Here is a 13,914-nt window from a genome sequence, read left to right as displayed (position 1 = left end):
TTATTTCAATATAACAAACAATTTATTCAGTTTACTAAAGTTTATTAAATGCATCAAAACTGTCTTTTGCAGGCTTGGAAGAGCTTAATCCATTTCCTTAACGTCTTAAAGATTTTTCTTTTTAAGATTTTATTTATTTGACAGACAGAGATCACAAGTAGGCAAAGAGGCAGGCAGAGAAAGGAGGAAGCAGGCTCCAGAGAGCCTGATGTGGGGCTCTATCCCAGGACCCTGGGATCATGACCTGAGCCGAAGGCAGAGGCTTAACCCACTGAGCCACCCAGGTGGCTTAAAATTCACAATGTCTTCATTGTGAATGAATGTCTTAAAATTCTTGTCTTAAAATTGTCTTAATGTCTTAATTGTCTTAAATGTCTTAAAATGTCTTAAATGTCTTAAAATTCTTAAATGTCTTAATGTCTTAAAATTCACAATCTTACCAAAAAGGTGCCAGACAATTCTAACGAAAAATAGAAGTCGACCATTTGTATGGTTTTCCCAACTGACACCGGAACACTGGATGGTGATCAACATTTCTAAGTTCCTAATGACTGACATTTTAAAGATACGATCTTGGATTATTAATAACCTCTTGCTTCTTCCAGATTCTTTGTTATATAAACAGTGATTCTGTCATCCTGAACATCCCTCCTCCCGCTAATATGCACACTTCTAAAGCTTTCATTCCGCCCTTACTCTATGAACTTACTACACTTCACCTGGCTGACACCACCAATGTCAAAGTGCTGTTTGGGGCAACAGAACTATAATTTGTTCCCATATCTAGTAGTAAATATTTTTCCAAAAGAAAACCAGTGCAGGAAGGTACTATTTCTTCCTGCTTTCCTAGAGTTTTCTGGATAAGGTCTGATAAGGACTTGGAAATCATCTGTGCGTTCTGCCTTTAAGACACAGAAAACTACTGATTTGAAGTGTGTGTGCAAGAACCAACAATGACTCTTCTTACCTTCAGGATCCAGTAGTCTTGGGATTCCTAGTTCTGTTTCAGCAATAGTGAAAGCCTCCGCCAGGTTTTCCCGGTTAGGTCTCCCTTTCACTCTCTCCAAGTCCACTAATTCTGGTCGAATGGCGTGGATGATGGAATGAAAGGCAACCCCACTCTTCCAGCTCCGCCCAAAGTCTTTTACTTCGATTCCTGTCTGCCTTAGTGTGATAAAAAAAAAATTACAATAATGTCACATTCTGAATAGATAATATGCACTGTCCTTAAGGACTAATGCAAAATCTAATCCTCAGAAATGACCGAAGGGCAGTTAGTCATAGTAGGAAGCTGCTTGAAAAAAATTAGGCAAAACAAAAGTTTTAGAGGGTAACAAGAGAAGCAGGAGAAGTTTTGGTTCCATACTTGAGTTTCCTATATCAAACTTTTCAGTAATTGAGATATTCAATGTAAAGCACATTTTTAAAGAAAACTAACATAGAGAAAACATATCTGGAAAAATAAAAAAGGAAATTCTAAAAACACCAAAACTAATAGTAATTCATCACTGTATATTTCTGAAGAAGTGTCTAGCACGTTTCTAATGACAATGATAAAAAAAAAACAATGTGTTCTACATGCACAGGTATTAACTACTAAGATTATATGGATGAATTTTATCAAATGCTTTAGAATGAACAAATGCAAATGCATGTGATCATATCTCTAAACCAGTCACACAGGAACCCACACATCACATAAGTTCAGACAAGTTTCCATTTACCCCACTGATCAAATTGTTTTTTAAACTCTGTTTTTGGAATTGCCTTGAGAGCAATGCCTTGGTGGCAAATCTCTGCTCTTCTGTGGTGGATGTGATTAATTCAAAGCCAGTTATGATAATTAAGAATTCATTCAAGTTGGTAGTAATACTTTGTTGTTGAAAATAAAAGTGATATAAGCTCACAATTTTTTTTCCATGTAACTTATCAACTATATATAAAGGCAGCTCCAAAAAGGAAATTGCAAAAATGTCTTTGAACAGCATCCCTTGGTTAAGTATAGAGCCTTTGAAGGTGATGAATTAGGTGACATTCAATGGATGAATATCTTGGTAGTTTCCTTAAAAAAAAATATTTTTTTATCATTCTTTGTAAATGAAGCAGACTTAATATCACCAAACTCTCTTTTTTACTATATTCTCAAGATTCCCAGGAATGTAAGGTATATTTGACTGATACGTTGACTAATATACAAAGTTGGTAAGTGCCCTTAAATTTTATCTCTGCAAACTTAAGAGTCAATTTAAATCCTCTTCTAACAATGTACATTCAGCTTGGATTAAACAGCTTGTGCTGAAAATAGCATCACTGGATCTCATCACTGCCTTCATAAATACATATTTTCAAAACAATTTTGTGAAATGCCAGTAATTATAAAGTAATCCTGTATCTGCTCTTAGTTCTCTGAGAGTTTCTGTCTCTGGTAGTATGCATGTAATATTTTCAGCCAGTGTCTGACCCACAGGCAAAACCCACACGGATGGGACAGTTCAGTGTGCTCCTATCAACTCTTCACTTCGTACATTTACCCCGGCTTCATCTTATTTTTCCACTTACATTTTCCTTTTGCTCATGTTTCCTCATTTGAAAATGTTTTCATATTCACAGATACCTCAAATTATTTTTTAATGCAATAAGGCGGATGTAAATAACCAAACAATTAGCTAGCAAATATTCATTACATCTTAGATATTTTCTGATTTTCCCCAACTTGTTTATTGTTTCAGATAATTTCAACAGTAAATATATAAAATATTTCCCAAAATATTACTATGTTGGAATAATTTTTCAAGTTTCATTACATCTTTTTCTATATTTGTTGAACATACACAGACACACACATACACATACACATATGCACACCTATTATGTTTCATATTATATCAAAGCAATAGGTGATATTCCTTAAAAGTTTTAGTTTTAGTCCAAACCCCTCATTTGAGAATCTGAGATACAAAATCTAGGAAAACTTGGATATGTCACTTAAAAAGACAATACATTAACTTAAAGAAACTTGGACACATCACTTCAAGAAGTGATGAAGTATATCCAGTTTACAGGCAGATGTGATCTCTAATACATATTTACTTCAAGTTATTTTGAATGGACCTGGATATACATATTTTCATTTGTCTTGTTATCTTATTAATTTTTATCTTAAAATACAATTGTTCTTCCTAGACATCTCAAAATAAAGTATGCAAATATCAGATATGCTACAATTTACTGCTTTCATGTCTGAGAGTAATAGTGATAGGATAGAAAATTGGTTAAAAAAATAGAGAAGGCTTGGGGCCCCTGGGTGGCTCAGAGCGTTAAAGCCTCTGCCTTTGGCTCAGGTCACGATCCCAAGGTCCTGGGATCAAGCCCCGCATCGGGCTCTCTCCTTGGTGGGGAGCCTGCTTCCTCCTCTCTCTCTCTGTCTGCCTCTCTGCCTACTTGTGATCTCTTTCTGTTGAAAAAGTAAATAAAATCTTTAAAAAAAAAATAGAGAAGCCTTTATTATGTCGCATTACTGAGACAGGTCTTATTTATTTCTCACATAATTTGAAATTTTACATGAAAACAGTGAATACATTCTGACAACATGTTTGGTGTTTACTGGATGTTTTTGTCCTTTCTTGTCATGGTCAGTATTGTGAGACTGATGAATATTCAGACCACAGATGCTCACAGATTATAACTTAAAAAACATGTCATAAACTGAAATGGGTACAGATTCTGAAACTATTATCCATATCAGGTAAGAAGTTGCTTGAAGAGTACATAGTGGGATAGTATTTAAAAAAAAACAAACAGGTTTTAGAAAAATTATCAGCAATTTGGCAGGTATAATGGAATCATGTGCTCATCACAGAATTTTTATTTTAGAGAGTCAGCTCCCCAAATCTCCTCACTTGATGCAGCTATAAAATAAATGGATCTCACTCATAAGCTGATGATGGAAAAGCTTTAGACCATAAATCTGGACATTTATACAGATAAGCAAAATACAACTTCCACTGACGTTACAAATATACAAGGTGCAGGAATGACTTATAGTTATCATTAGAGCCCTGCACATCTTTGAAAGCTAACACACCATATGTAAAACAAAACCAATGCAAAAAAACTCCAACAGCATTAAATTTGAGTTTACTTTAAGCTACTATAATATTAAGTGGAAACCAATTTATTTTTGGTTAATTTAATGTTTTGTGGCACAATGGGAAAGGGAGTATCCATTGATATTATTACAAAATTTTATTGAATAACATCATGACAAATGTTGCAGGATGTGGTCACCTGTCTCCGCCTACCTAGCACATTTCTTCTTTCTGCCCAATTAAGCTGCAGAAGAGATTAGTAATTGCCACTGTGGATGGAATGCAAACAGTGTACCAGCAATGTGGTCAGGCTTTTAACATTTCATTTCTACTACAGATTCTAAAAAGCCACAAAGCGTGGCTTTCAGAAATATTTCTGAATACAAGTTGAATCATAAAAAATATCCCAAATTAGAAAACCACCAACACACTTTAAAAATTAAACAAAATGATGTAAAATAGTAACACTAATTACAACTTCTCTATGTTTAGTTTTTCTCTCTTTATGTTTGCTCTTCTAACACTTTAAAAATAGAACTCCTTTCATTTAGTGCTTCAATATTTTATAATGATAAGTACTTGTTTAAAACTATTTTCCAGAAGTAGGGAATAAGATTCAGATTAGATTTAGGCATGCAAAAACAAAACAGAAAGTGAGTTAACTTGACATGTCATCCCGGAAGTCACACAAAAGCACACCTTCTTTGTGAAGAGATCTTATCACTGACCACATCTGACCACAAAACAATGGTATGCTCAACTGAAAATGCTATTGAAATTGTTATGAAAAGATACTCACTGAGAGTAGTAATTTTCTATCTAGATTATCACATGAATGTACACACACATAAATTTAATATGCCCAAAATCAAATCCACAGTATATAAAACTGAAGTTGACAAAGGAATCTATATTCCCGATAAAAGAGGAGATCCAAGGAAAAAGAATTTTAAAATAAAATTTCTAGAAAGTTTTGGGAAACAAAAACAAATAGAATTATTTCAGAATGTGAAATATTCACATTATTATTAAATATAACTCAATAGTATTATGAAGAGATAATCACATTTAAACCTCTGATTTTTTTGTGTAAAGATTATTTAATAAAAGCAGGAAGTCCAAACAATGACCTAAACAGAATTACTCCTCAGATTACCCATCCAAGTGTGTGTTTAAAAAAACTTATGTGGCACAATCAATGAATAATGAAGGAAGTAGGTCGATTACAGCATTTTCTAAGAGTATTAGTGATGATTTCTGTTTATATTTTAATTCAAGGAAAGAACAGAAAAGCCCGAAGCAACGCCATTCATTCAAATGTCTGTTCAAATTTTGCGACATTGGCAGGTGCACGCAGTAATAAATTGGTAACTCAAATTATTCAAGGATTTCAAATTTAAACAAATTCTTGGTACTTACTTGGCTACTGTGTACTGAACCCACTTTAATAGAGCCTTCTTGGCATTTCCTTGGATCTTGGTGGCCACTTTCCGTTTACTTGGGGGGCTGGCGGTCTCAGCACTAACCATGCTGTCCACAGAGGATGTGCTTCCCGACAAAGACTGCAGCTGCGGCAGGTTGCTGGTCAACTCCTCAATCTGTTTGTGAGTTAACATGTGGCAAAAACATAAGAATTATCTTGTTCTTCTTTCCTTGGATGTTACTGTTCCAACTAAAAGTAATTTAAATTCACACCCTTAACACCATTGACAGGTAAGTGATTGACATTGTACTCTTCTTCCAACTTCCCTCTGCATCTAAAACTACCTTGTACACAGTAATAAACACTTGTTAAACACATGAATGAATTAATAAAATAAAACGTAACGGTTATCCAAACTCATAGAGCATACAACACCAAAAGGAAACCTTAATGTAAACTACTGACTCTGAATGATAATGATGTCCCAATAGAGGTTCGTTAATTGTAACAAATGTATCACTCCAGTGGAGGAGTTGGTCATGGGAGGAGCCGACATAGGGTATATGGGAAATCTTTGGACTTTTTGTTTAGTTTTGCTGTGAACTAGAACTGCTCTAAAAAATAAAGTCTTAAAAACAATAACAACAACAATAACAAAAACCTAACTGTCTGCCTTGGGGTCCTAGGATCAAACCAGGTGTCAGGCTCCCTGCACAGTGGGGAGTCTACTTCTCCCTCTCTTTCTGCCCTTTACGCCTATTTGTCCTCTCTCAAATAAATATGTAAAATTTCAAATAAATAAATAAATAAACAACCGAATGGCTAGAACAATTATTCTAGATGGAATGGCAAGTTCATTTCTCCCCTTAATTCTTTTTAAATTTTTTATTTTTTATAAACATATATTATTAGCCCCAGGGATACAGGTCTGTGAATCACCAGGTTTACACACTTCACAGCACTCACCATAGCACAAACCTTCCACAATGTCCAAAACCCAACCACCCTCTCCCTACCGCCCTCCCCCAGCAACCCTTAGTTTGTTTTGTGTGATTAAGAGTCTTTTATGGTTTGTCTCCCTCCGGATCCCATCTTGTCTCATTTTTTCCTTCCCTACCCTCAAAATGCCCCATGTTGCCTCTCAAATTCTTCATATCCGGGAAATCATATGATAATTACCTTTCTCTGATTGACTTATTTCACTCAGCATAATACTCTCTAGTTCCATCCACGTTGTTGCAAATGGCAAGATTTCATTTCTTTTGACGGCTGCGTAGTATTCCATTGTATATCTATACCACCTCTTCTTTATCCATTCATCTGTTGATGGACATCTAGGTTCTTTCCATAGTTTGGCTATTGTGGACATTGCTGCTATAAACACTCAGGCACCTGTGCCTCTTCAAATCACTACATTTGTATCTTTAGGGTAAATACCCAGTAGTGTGATTGCTGGGTCATAGAGTAGCTCTATTTTCAATTTTTTGAGGAACGTCCATGCTGTTTCCCAGAGTGGCTGCACCAGCTTGCATTCCCACCAACAATGTAGGAGAGTTCCCTTTTCTCCGTATCCTCGCCAGCATCTGTCCTTTCCTGACTTGTTAATTTTAGCCATTCTGACTGGTGTGAGGTGGTATCTCATTGTGGTTTTGATTTGTATTTCCCTGATTGCCGAGTGATGTGGAGTACTTTTTCATGTGTTTGTTGGCCATCTGGATGTCTTCTTTGCAGAAATGTCTGTTCATGTCCTCTGCCCATTTCTTGATTGAGTTATTTGTTCCTTGGGTGTTGAGTTTGATAAGTTCTTTATAGATTTTGGATACTAGCCCTTTATCTGATATGTCATTTGCAAATATCTACTCCCATTCGGTCAGTTGTCTTTTGATTTTGTTGACTGTTTCCTTTGCTATGCAAAAGCTTTTGATCTTGATGAAATCCCAATAGTTCATTTTGGCCCTTGCTTCCCTTGCCTTTGGCGATGTTTCTAGGAAGAAGTTGCTGCGGCTGAGGTCGAAGAGGTTGCTGCCTGTATTCTCCTCAAGGATTTTGATGGATTCCTGTCTCACATTGAGGTCCTTCATCCATTTTGAGTCTATTTTCGTGTGTGGTATAAGGAAATGGTAAAGTTTCATTTTTCTGCATGTGGCTGTCCAATTTTCCCAACACCATTTGTTGAAGAGACTGTCTTCTTTTCCATTGGACATTCTTTCCTGCTTTGTGGAAGATTAGTTTACCATAGAGTTGAGGGTTTATTTCTGGGCTCTCTATTCTGCTCCATTGATCTATGTGTCTGTTTTTGTGTCAGTACCATACTGTCTTGATGATGACAGCTTTGTAATAGAACTTGAAGTCTGGAATTGTGATGCCACCAACTTTGGCTTTCTTTTTCAACATTCCTCTGGCTATTCAAGGTCTTTTCTGGTTCCATATAAATTTTAGGATTATTTGTTCCATTTCTTTGAAAAAAATGGATGGGACTTTGATAGGGATTGCATTAAACGTGTAGATGGCTTTAGGTAGCATAGATATTTTCCCAATATTTGTTCTTCCAATCCAAGAGCATGAAACATTTTTCCATTTCTGTGTGTCTTCCTCAATTTCTTTCATGGGTACTTTATAGTTTTCTGAGTACAGGTTCTTTCCCTCTTTGGTTAGGTTTATTCCTAGGTATCTTACAGTTTTGGGTGCAATTGTAAATGGGACTGTCTCCTTAATTTCTCTGTCTTCTGTCTTGCTGTTGGTGTACAGAAATGCAACTTGATTTCTGTGCATTGATTTTATATCCTGACACTTTACTGAATTCCGGTACAAGTTCTAGCAGATTTGGAGTGGAGTCTTTTGGGTTTTCCACATAACATATCATATCATCTGCAAAGAGTGAGAGTTTGACTTCTTCTTTGCTGATTTGGATGCCTTTAATTTCTTTTTGCTGTCTGATTGCTGAGGCTAGGATTTCTAGTACTATGTTGAATAATAGTGCTGAAAATGGACATCCCTGCCATGTTCCTGACCTTAGTGGAAAAGCTCTCAGTTTTTCTCCATTGAGAATGATATTCTCTGTGGGTTTTTCATAGATGGTTTTGATGATATTGAGGTATGTATCCTCCATTCCTACACTTTGAAGAGTTTTGATCAAGAAAGGATGCTGTACTTTGTCAAATGCTTTTTCAACAACTGTTGAGAGTATCATATGGTTCTTGTTCTTTCTTTAATTAATGTGTTGTATCTCATTGATTGATTTGTGGATATTGAGCCAACCTTGCAGCCCAGGAATAAATCCCACTTGGTTGTGGTGAATAATCCTTTTAATGTACTGTTGGATCCTGTTGGCTAGTATTTTGGTAAGAATTTTCACATCTGTGTTCATCAAGGATATTGGTCTGTAATTCTCTTTTTTGATGACCTTTGATGCTGGCCTCATAAAATGAGTTTGGAAGTTTTCTTCCATTTCTATTTTTTGGAACAGTTTCAGGAGAATAGGTATTGATTCTTCTTTAAATGTTTGGTAGAATGACGCTGGGAAGCCATCTGGCCCTGGACTCTTGTTTTTTGGGAGATTTTTGAAGACTGCTTCAATCTCCTTACTGGTTATGGGTCTGTTCAGGTTTTCTATTTCTTCCTGGTTCAGTTGTGGTAGTTTATACATCTCTAGGAATGCATCCATTTCTTTCAGATTGTCAGATTTGCTGGTGTATAGTTACTTATAATATGTTCTTATAATTGTTTGTATTTCTTTGGTGTTGGTTGTGATGACTCTCCTCTTTCCTTCATGATTTTATTTATTTGGGTCCTTTCTCTTTTCTTTTTGATAAGTCTGGCCAGGGGATTATCAATCTTATTAATTCTTTCAAAGAACCATTTCCTAGTTTCGCTGATTTGTTCTACTGGTTTTTTGGTTTCAATTTCATTGCTTTCTGCTCTGATCTTTATTATTTCTCTTCTCCTGCTGGGCTTAGGCTCTTTTTGCTGTTCTTTCTCCAGCTCCTTTAGGTGTAGAGTTAGGTTGTATATTTGAGACCTTTCTTGGTTCTTGAGAAAGGCTTGTATCACTATATATTTTCCTCTCAGGACTGCCTTTGCTGTGTCCCACAGATTTTGAACTGTTGTGTTTCCATTATCATTTGTTTCCATGAATTTTTTCAATTTTTCTTTAATTTCCAGGTTGATCCATTCATTCTTTAGTAGGATGCTCTTTGGCCTCCAAGTATTTCAGGTCTTTCCAACTTTCCTCTTGTGATTGAGTTCTACCTTCAGAGCATTGTGGTCTGAAAATATGCAGGAAATGATCCCAATCTTTTGGTACTGGTTGAGACCTGATTTGTGACCCAGGATGTGATCTATTCTGGAGAATGTTCCATGTGCAATAGAGAAGAATGTGTATTCTGTTGCTTTGGGATGGAATGTTCTTAATATATCTGTGATGTCCATCTGGTCCATCTGGTCCATCTGGTGTGTCATTTAAGGCCTTGATTTCCTTGTTGATCTTTTCTTGGATGATCTTTCTATTTCAGTGAGGGGGTGTTAAAGTCCCCTACTATTATTGTATTATGGTCGATACGTTTCTTTGATTTTGTTATTAATTGGTTTATATAGTTTGCTTCTCCCATGTTAGGGACACAGATACTTAAAATTTTTAGTTCTTCTTGTTGGACAGACCCTTTGAGTATGATATAGTGTCCTTCCTCATCTCTTATAATCTTTGGCTTAAAATCTAATTGATCTGATATAAGGATTGCCACCCCAGCTTTCTTTTGATGTCCATTAACATGGTAAATTGTTTTCCACCCCCTCACTTTAAATCCGGAGGTGCCTTTGGGTCTAAAATGAGTTTCTTGTAGGCAGCATATTGATGGGTTTTGTTTTTTATCCATTCTGATACCGTGTGTCTTTTGGTTGGGGCATTTAGCCCATATACATTCAGGGTGGAGATATGAATTTAGTGCCATTGTATTGCCTGTAAGGTGCTGTTACTGTATATTGTCTCTGTTCCTTTCTGGTCTACTACTTTTAGGCTCTCTCTTTGCTTAGAGGATGCCTTTCAATATTTTCTGTAGGGCTTGTTTGGTGTTTAAAAAATGTTTTTTTGTTTTTGTTTGTCCTGGAAGCTTTTTCTCTCTCCTTCTATTTTCAATGATAGCCTAGCTGGATATAGTATTCTTGGCTGCATGTTTTTCTCATTTAGTGCTCTGAATATATCATGCCAGTTCTTTCTGGCCAGCCAGGTCTCTGTGAATAAATCTGTCACCAATCTAATATTTTTACCACTGTATGTTACAGACTTCTTTTCCTGGGCTGCTTTCAGGATTTTCTCTTTGTCCCTAAGACTTGTAAGTTTTACTATTAGATGACGGGGTGTGGACCCATTATTATTGATTTTGAGGGGGATTCTCTGCACCTCCTTGATTTTGATGCGTGTTCCCTTTGCCATACTAGGGAAATTCTCTACAATAATTTGCTCCAGTATACCTTCCACTTCTCTCTTTCTTCTTCTTCTGGAATCCCAATTATTCTAATTTTGTTTCATCTCATGGTATCACTTATCTCTCGAATTTTCCCCTCAATGTCCAGTAGTTGTTTGTGTCTCTTTTGCTCAGCTTCTTTATTCTCTGTCCGTTGGTCTTCTATATCACTAATTCTCTCTTCTGCCACATCTATCCTAGCAGCAAGAGCCTCCATTATTTATTACACCTCATTAACAGCTTTTTTTATTTCAGCTTAGTTAGATTTTAGTTCTTTTATTCCTCCAGAAGGGGCTTTTATTACTCCAGTGTTTCTCTAAATATCTTCCATGCCTTTTTCGAGCCCAGCTAGCACCTTGAGAATCATCATTCTGAACTCTAGATCTGATATGTTACCAATATCCATATTGATTAGGTCCCTAGCCTTTGGTACTGCCTCTTGTTCTTTTTTTTGTGGAGTGTTTTTCCCCCTTGTCATTTTATCCAAATAAGAATATATGAACAAGAGAATAAAATACTAAAAGAATGGCAAAGACCCCAGAAAAATGTGCATTAACCAAATCAGAAGAGACCCCAAATTGTGGGGAGAAGAAAGGGGGTAAAAAGAAGTTAAAAAAAATAAAAAAGTATATTAGACTGGTGAATAGAACAGAGCCACCCACTTGATTCTGGGTGCATTCTGGTCTCTTGGAAGAAACTACTTCCCAAAATTTTAAAGAAAGAAAAAAAAAATATATATCTATATATATATGGGTAAACACAATGAAGGGTTGGATATGACTGTAAAGATGAAAAATTTTTAAAAATTCTAAAAAAGGAGTTGGTAAGATAAGTTGGTTGGGAAAAGGAAGGAAAAAAAAGTGAAGAGAATTTGCTCAGGTTCCCCTTAATTCTAATAGGAACATAAAACTGGTCCCTTCTAGACAACAACAACAAAAATTTCCTCAACTCTTTCTACACCAATATTTCATCTCCATTGTGCCCTGCTCACTTTTCAGATTAAGTATCGATGTCACAGTTCTCTGGCAGAGTTCCCTATATAACATCTTTGCAGGGAAGAAGAGGAAATTTTTCTGCTAACAAAAAACAATGTATATGGGAAAGTCAAGTTTCTGCTCACTTGAGAATCAACCCCAAAGGTAGGGCAAATGAGAGTACTACTAAAATTTCCACCACTACCTCCATCCATGACATTACATCAACTGAAAAGGGAGCTATATAGTACAATACCTGGAAATATAGAATAATGGTCCACATCAATCCGAGAACTATTGATGGTCGGCCGTCAGCTATATCAGTGGAGTTAATGTTGACTAATTTAATCTGTTTAAAAAGAAAAACTGTACTAGTAATGTACTAGAAGATTATAGGCCACCTAATTATGCAATTATTAGCGCTTTATTAGACATCAGTTGGACAATTTGGTCATGCCTCTATAGTGATACACAAGAGTAAGTTGGGTGAGCCATCAAAACAAACAAATACATGGTTTCAGTGGAAATTTCAGGAGCATTCATTAGGTGCACACAACAAAAACATCCATAGAATGAATTTCAAAAAATTGTTTAAAGTTGAAAAAATATGACATCATGCAGGGAATTACCAACAAAACACCACACAGGGAAAAAAAGGTTATTTTTTTACATTTAGAAGTCGACTGGAACTTAAAAGAAACTGTGATGAGTAGTTTAAGAAAATGCACTTACTTTGAAGTTTGTTACCAAATAGCATGAAACTTATGTTCTCTTTTACCTATAAAAGTCAGGAGTTAAAAATTCTAAAATTTGTACTAACCGGTGATCCTCTGTACATGGACTGACATGAAAAACAAAGGGAGAAGATGATATACATACATAAATATTTTTTTCAAAATCAGAGATATTTGTTCAAAGGGAATAAAAATGTAGGTAGTAAATTTAGAACAAGATTTGGGGAATACATTGTAAAGACAAAAGAAAGCAAGAAATAATAAAGTAGAAGAGACCATTAGGGTTTAGTTCCTGACTTTTGAGCATTCAAATGGATAGATGTTAACCTGTCTACAGTTGTCTCTAATTATTTATTTTAATGCCTTCCTAACTATTAAAACTGTTATTTTCTAAGTTCCAGCAAAATGGACGTCTATCTTAGCCATTCTCAAAAAAATACGATTAACAACTGCTCACCATCCTTTCAATAATCCTTAAACAAAGTAGAAAAAAAAATAAAGTAATCCTTAGATTTCTAGCTCAACAGTTCTCAGACAAGATTTAAAACCTTGTGTTATTAATAATAAAGTTCAGGAGTTTGTAAATGGTTAAATCAGGCGCAAAAATCATCCCACAAATACTTTACTCTGGAATAACCAGTTTAAATTTATGAGCAGAGTAAAAATTAGCACAAAAATCACAGTAAATAATTTGAAATATACCTATGAATGAAATTCATCCATCAGGTTTAGAGACAGGGGAAAAAATTGAGAAATTCATAGATTACAAGCTTATGTGCCTATTTTTTTTAAACCTAGCACAACATGAGACAAATAATGTATGTGTGTGGAAAACAAAGAACATCACATTTTTTTAAACCTTTTATGACAGAACCTATTGCAATGTCCAAAATCATTTTGATTACTCTGGTTTGCAGCTTCTCCAGAATTTTCTATCCATTTTAGTATCCACAGGGCACAGATATATAATACATGCTAATAACCAGAAGATTAATGCATTCCATAAATGGCAGATTATTTATCTTTCCTTATACATCTTTCTTTTTAAAAATGATAAGTAGAATTTTCTACCTCAATCCAGCTCCAAATGCACTATGAAGTTAACATATTGAACTTTTGCTAGAACCTGAAGCTATTTTGCTCAACTTCTGAAGAAGAAATGCTTTTCATAATTATTTTTTCTCTTAAAAACTGTGTGTTCCATAATGGGATTATGGAATTTATTCTTATTGGGCT

General features: G+C 35.4%; 1 protein-coding gene across 1 annotated transcript in view; it reads right to left on the bottom strand.

The window, feature by feature from the left end:
• SYNE1 (spectrin repeat containing nuclear envelope protein 1) overlaps nt 1-13,914 on the bottom strand; it is a gene marked incomplete at its 5' end in the record, with an annotated part of 469,383 nt that overhangs the window by 338,370 nt on the left and 117,099 nt on the right. Inside the window, 3 exons of the mRNA XM_080806008.1 lie at nt 968-1,164; nt 5,508-5,686; nt 12,201-12,293. Coding sequence (XP_080662134.1) covers nt 968-1,164; nt 5,508-5,686; nt 12,201-12,293 — 469 coding nt within the window. The remainder of the gene's footprint in view (nt 1-967; nt 1,165-5,507; nt 5,687-12,200; nt 12,294-13,914) is intronic.

This window comes from Martes martes, assembly GCF_963455335.1.
Source record: "Martes martes genome assembly, chromosome: 6".
Taxonomy (NCBI): domain Eukaryota; kingdom Metazoa; phylum Chordata; class Mammalia; order Carnivora; family Mustelidae; genus Martes; species Martes martes.
The sequence above is the reverse complement of the archived record's forward strand: the minus strand, read 5'-3'. Positions and strand labels throughout refer to the sequence as shown.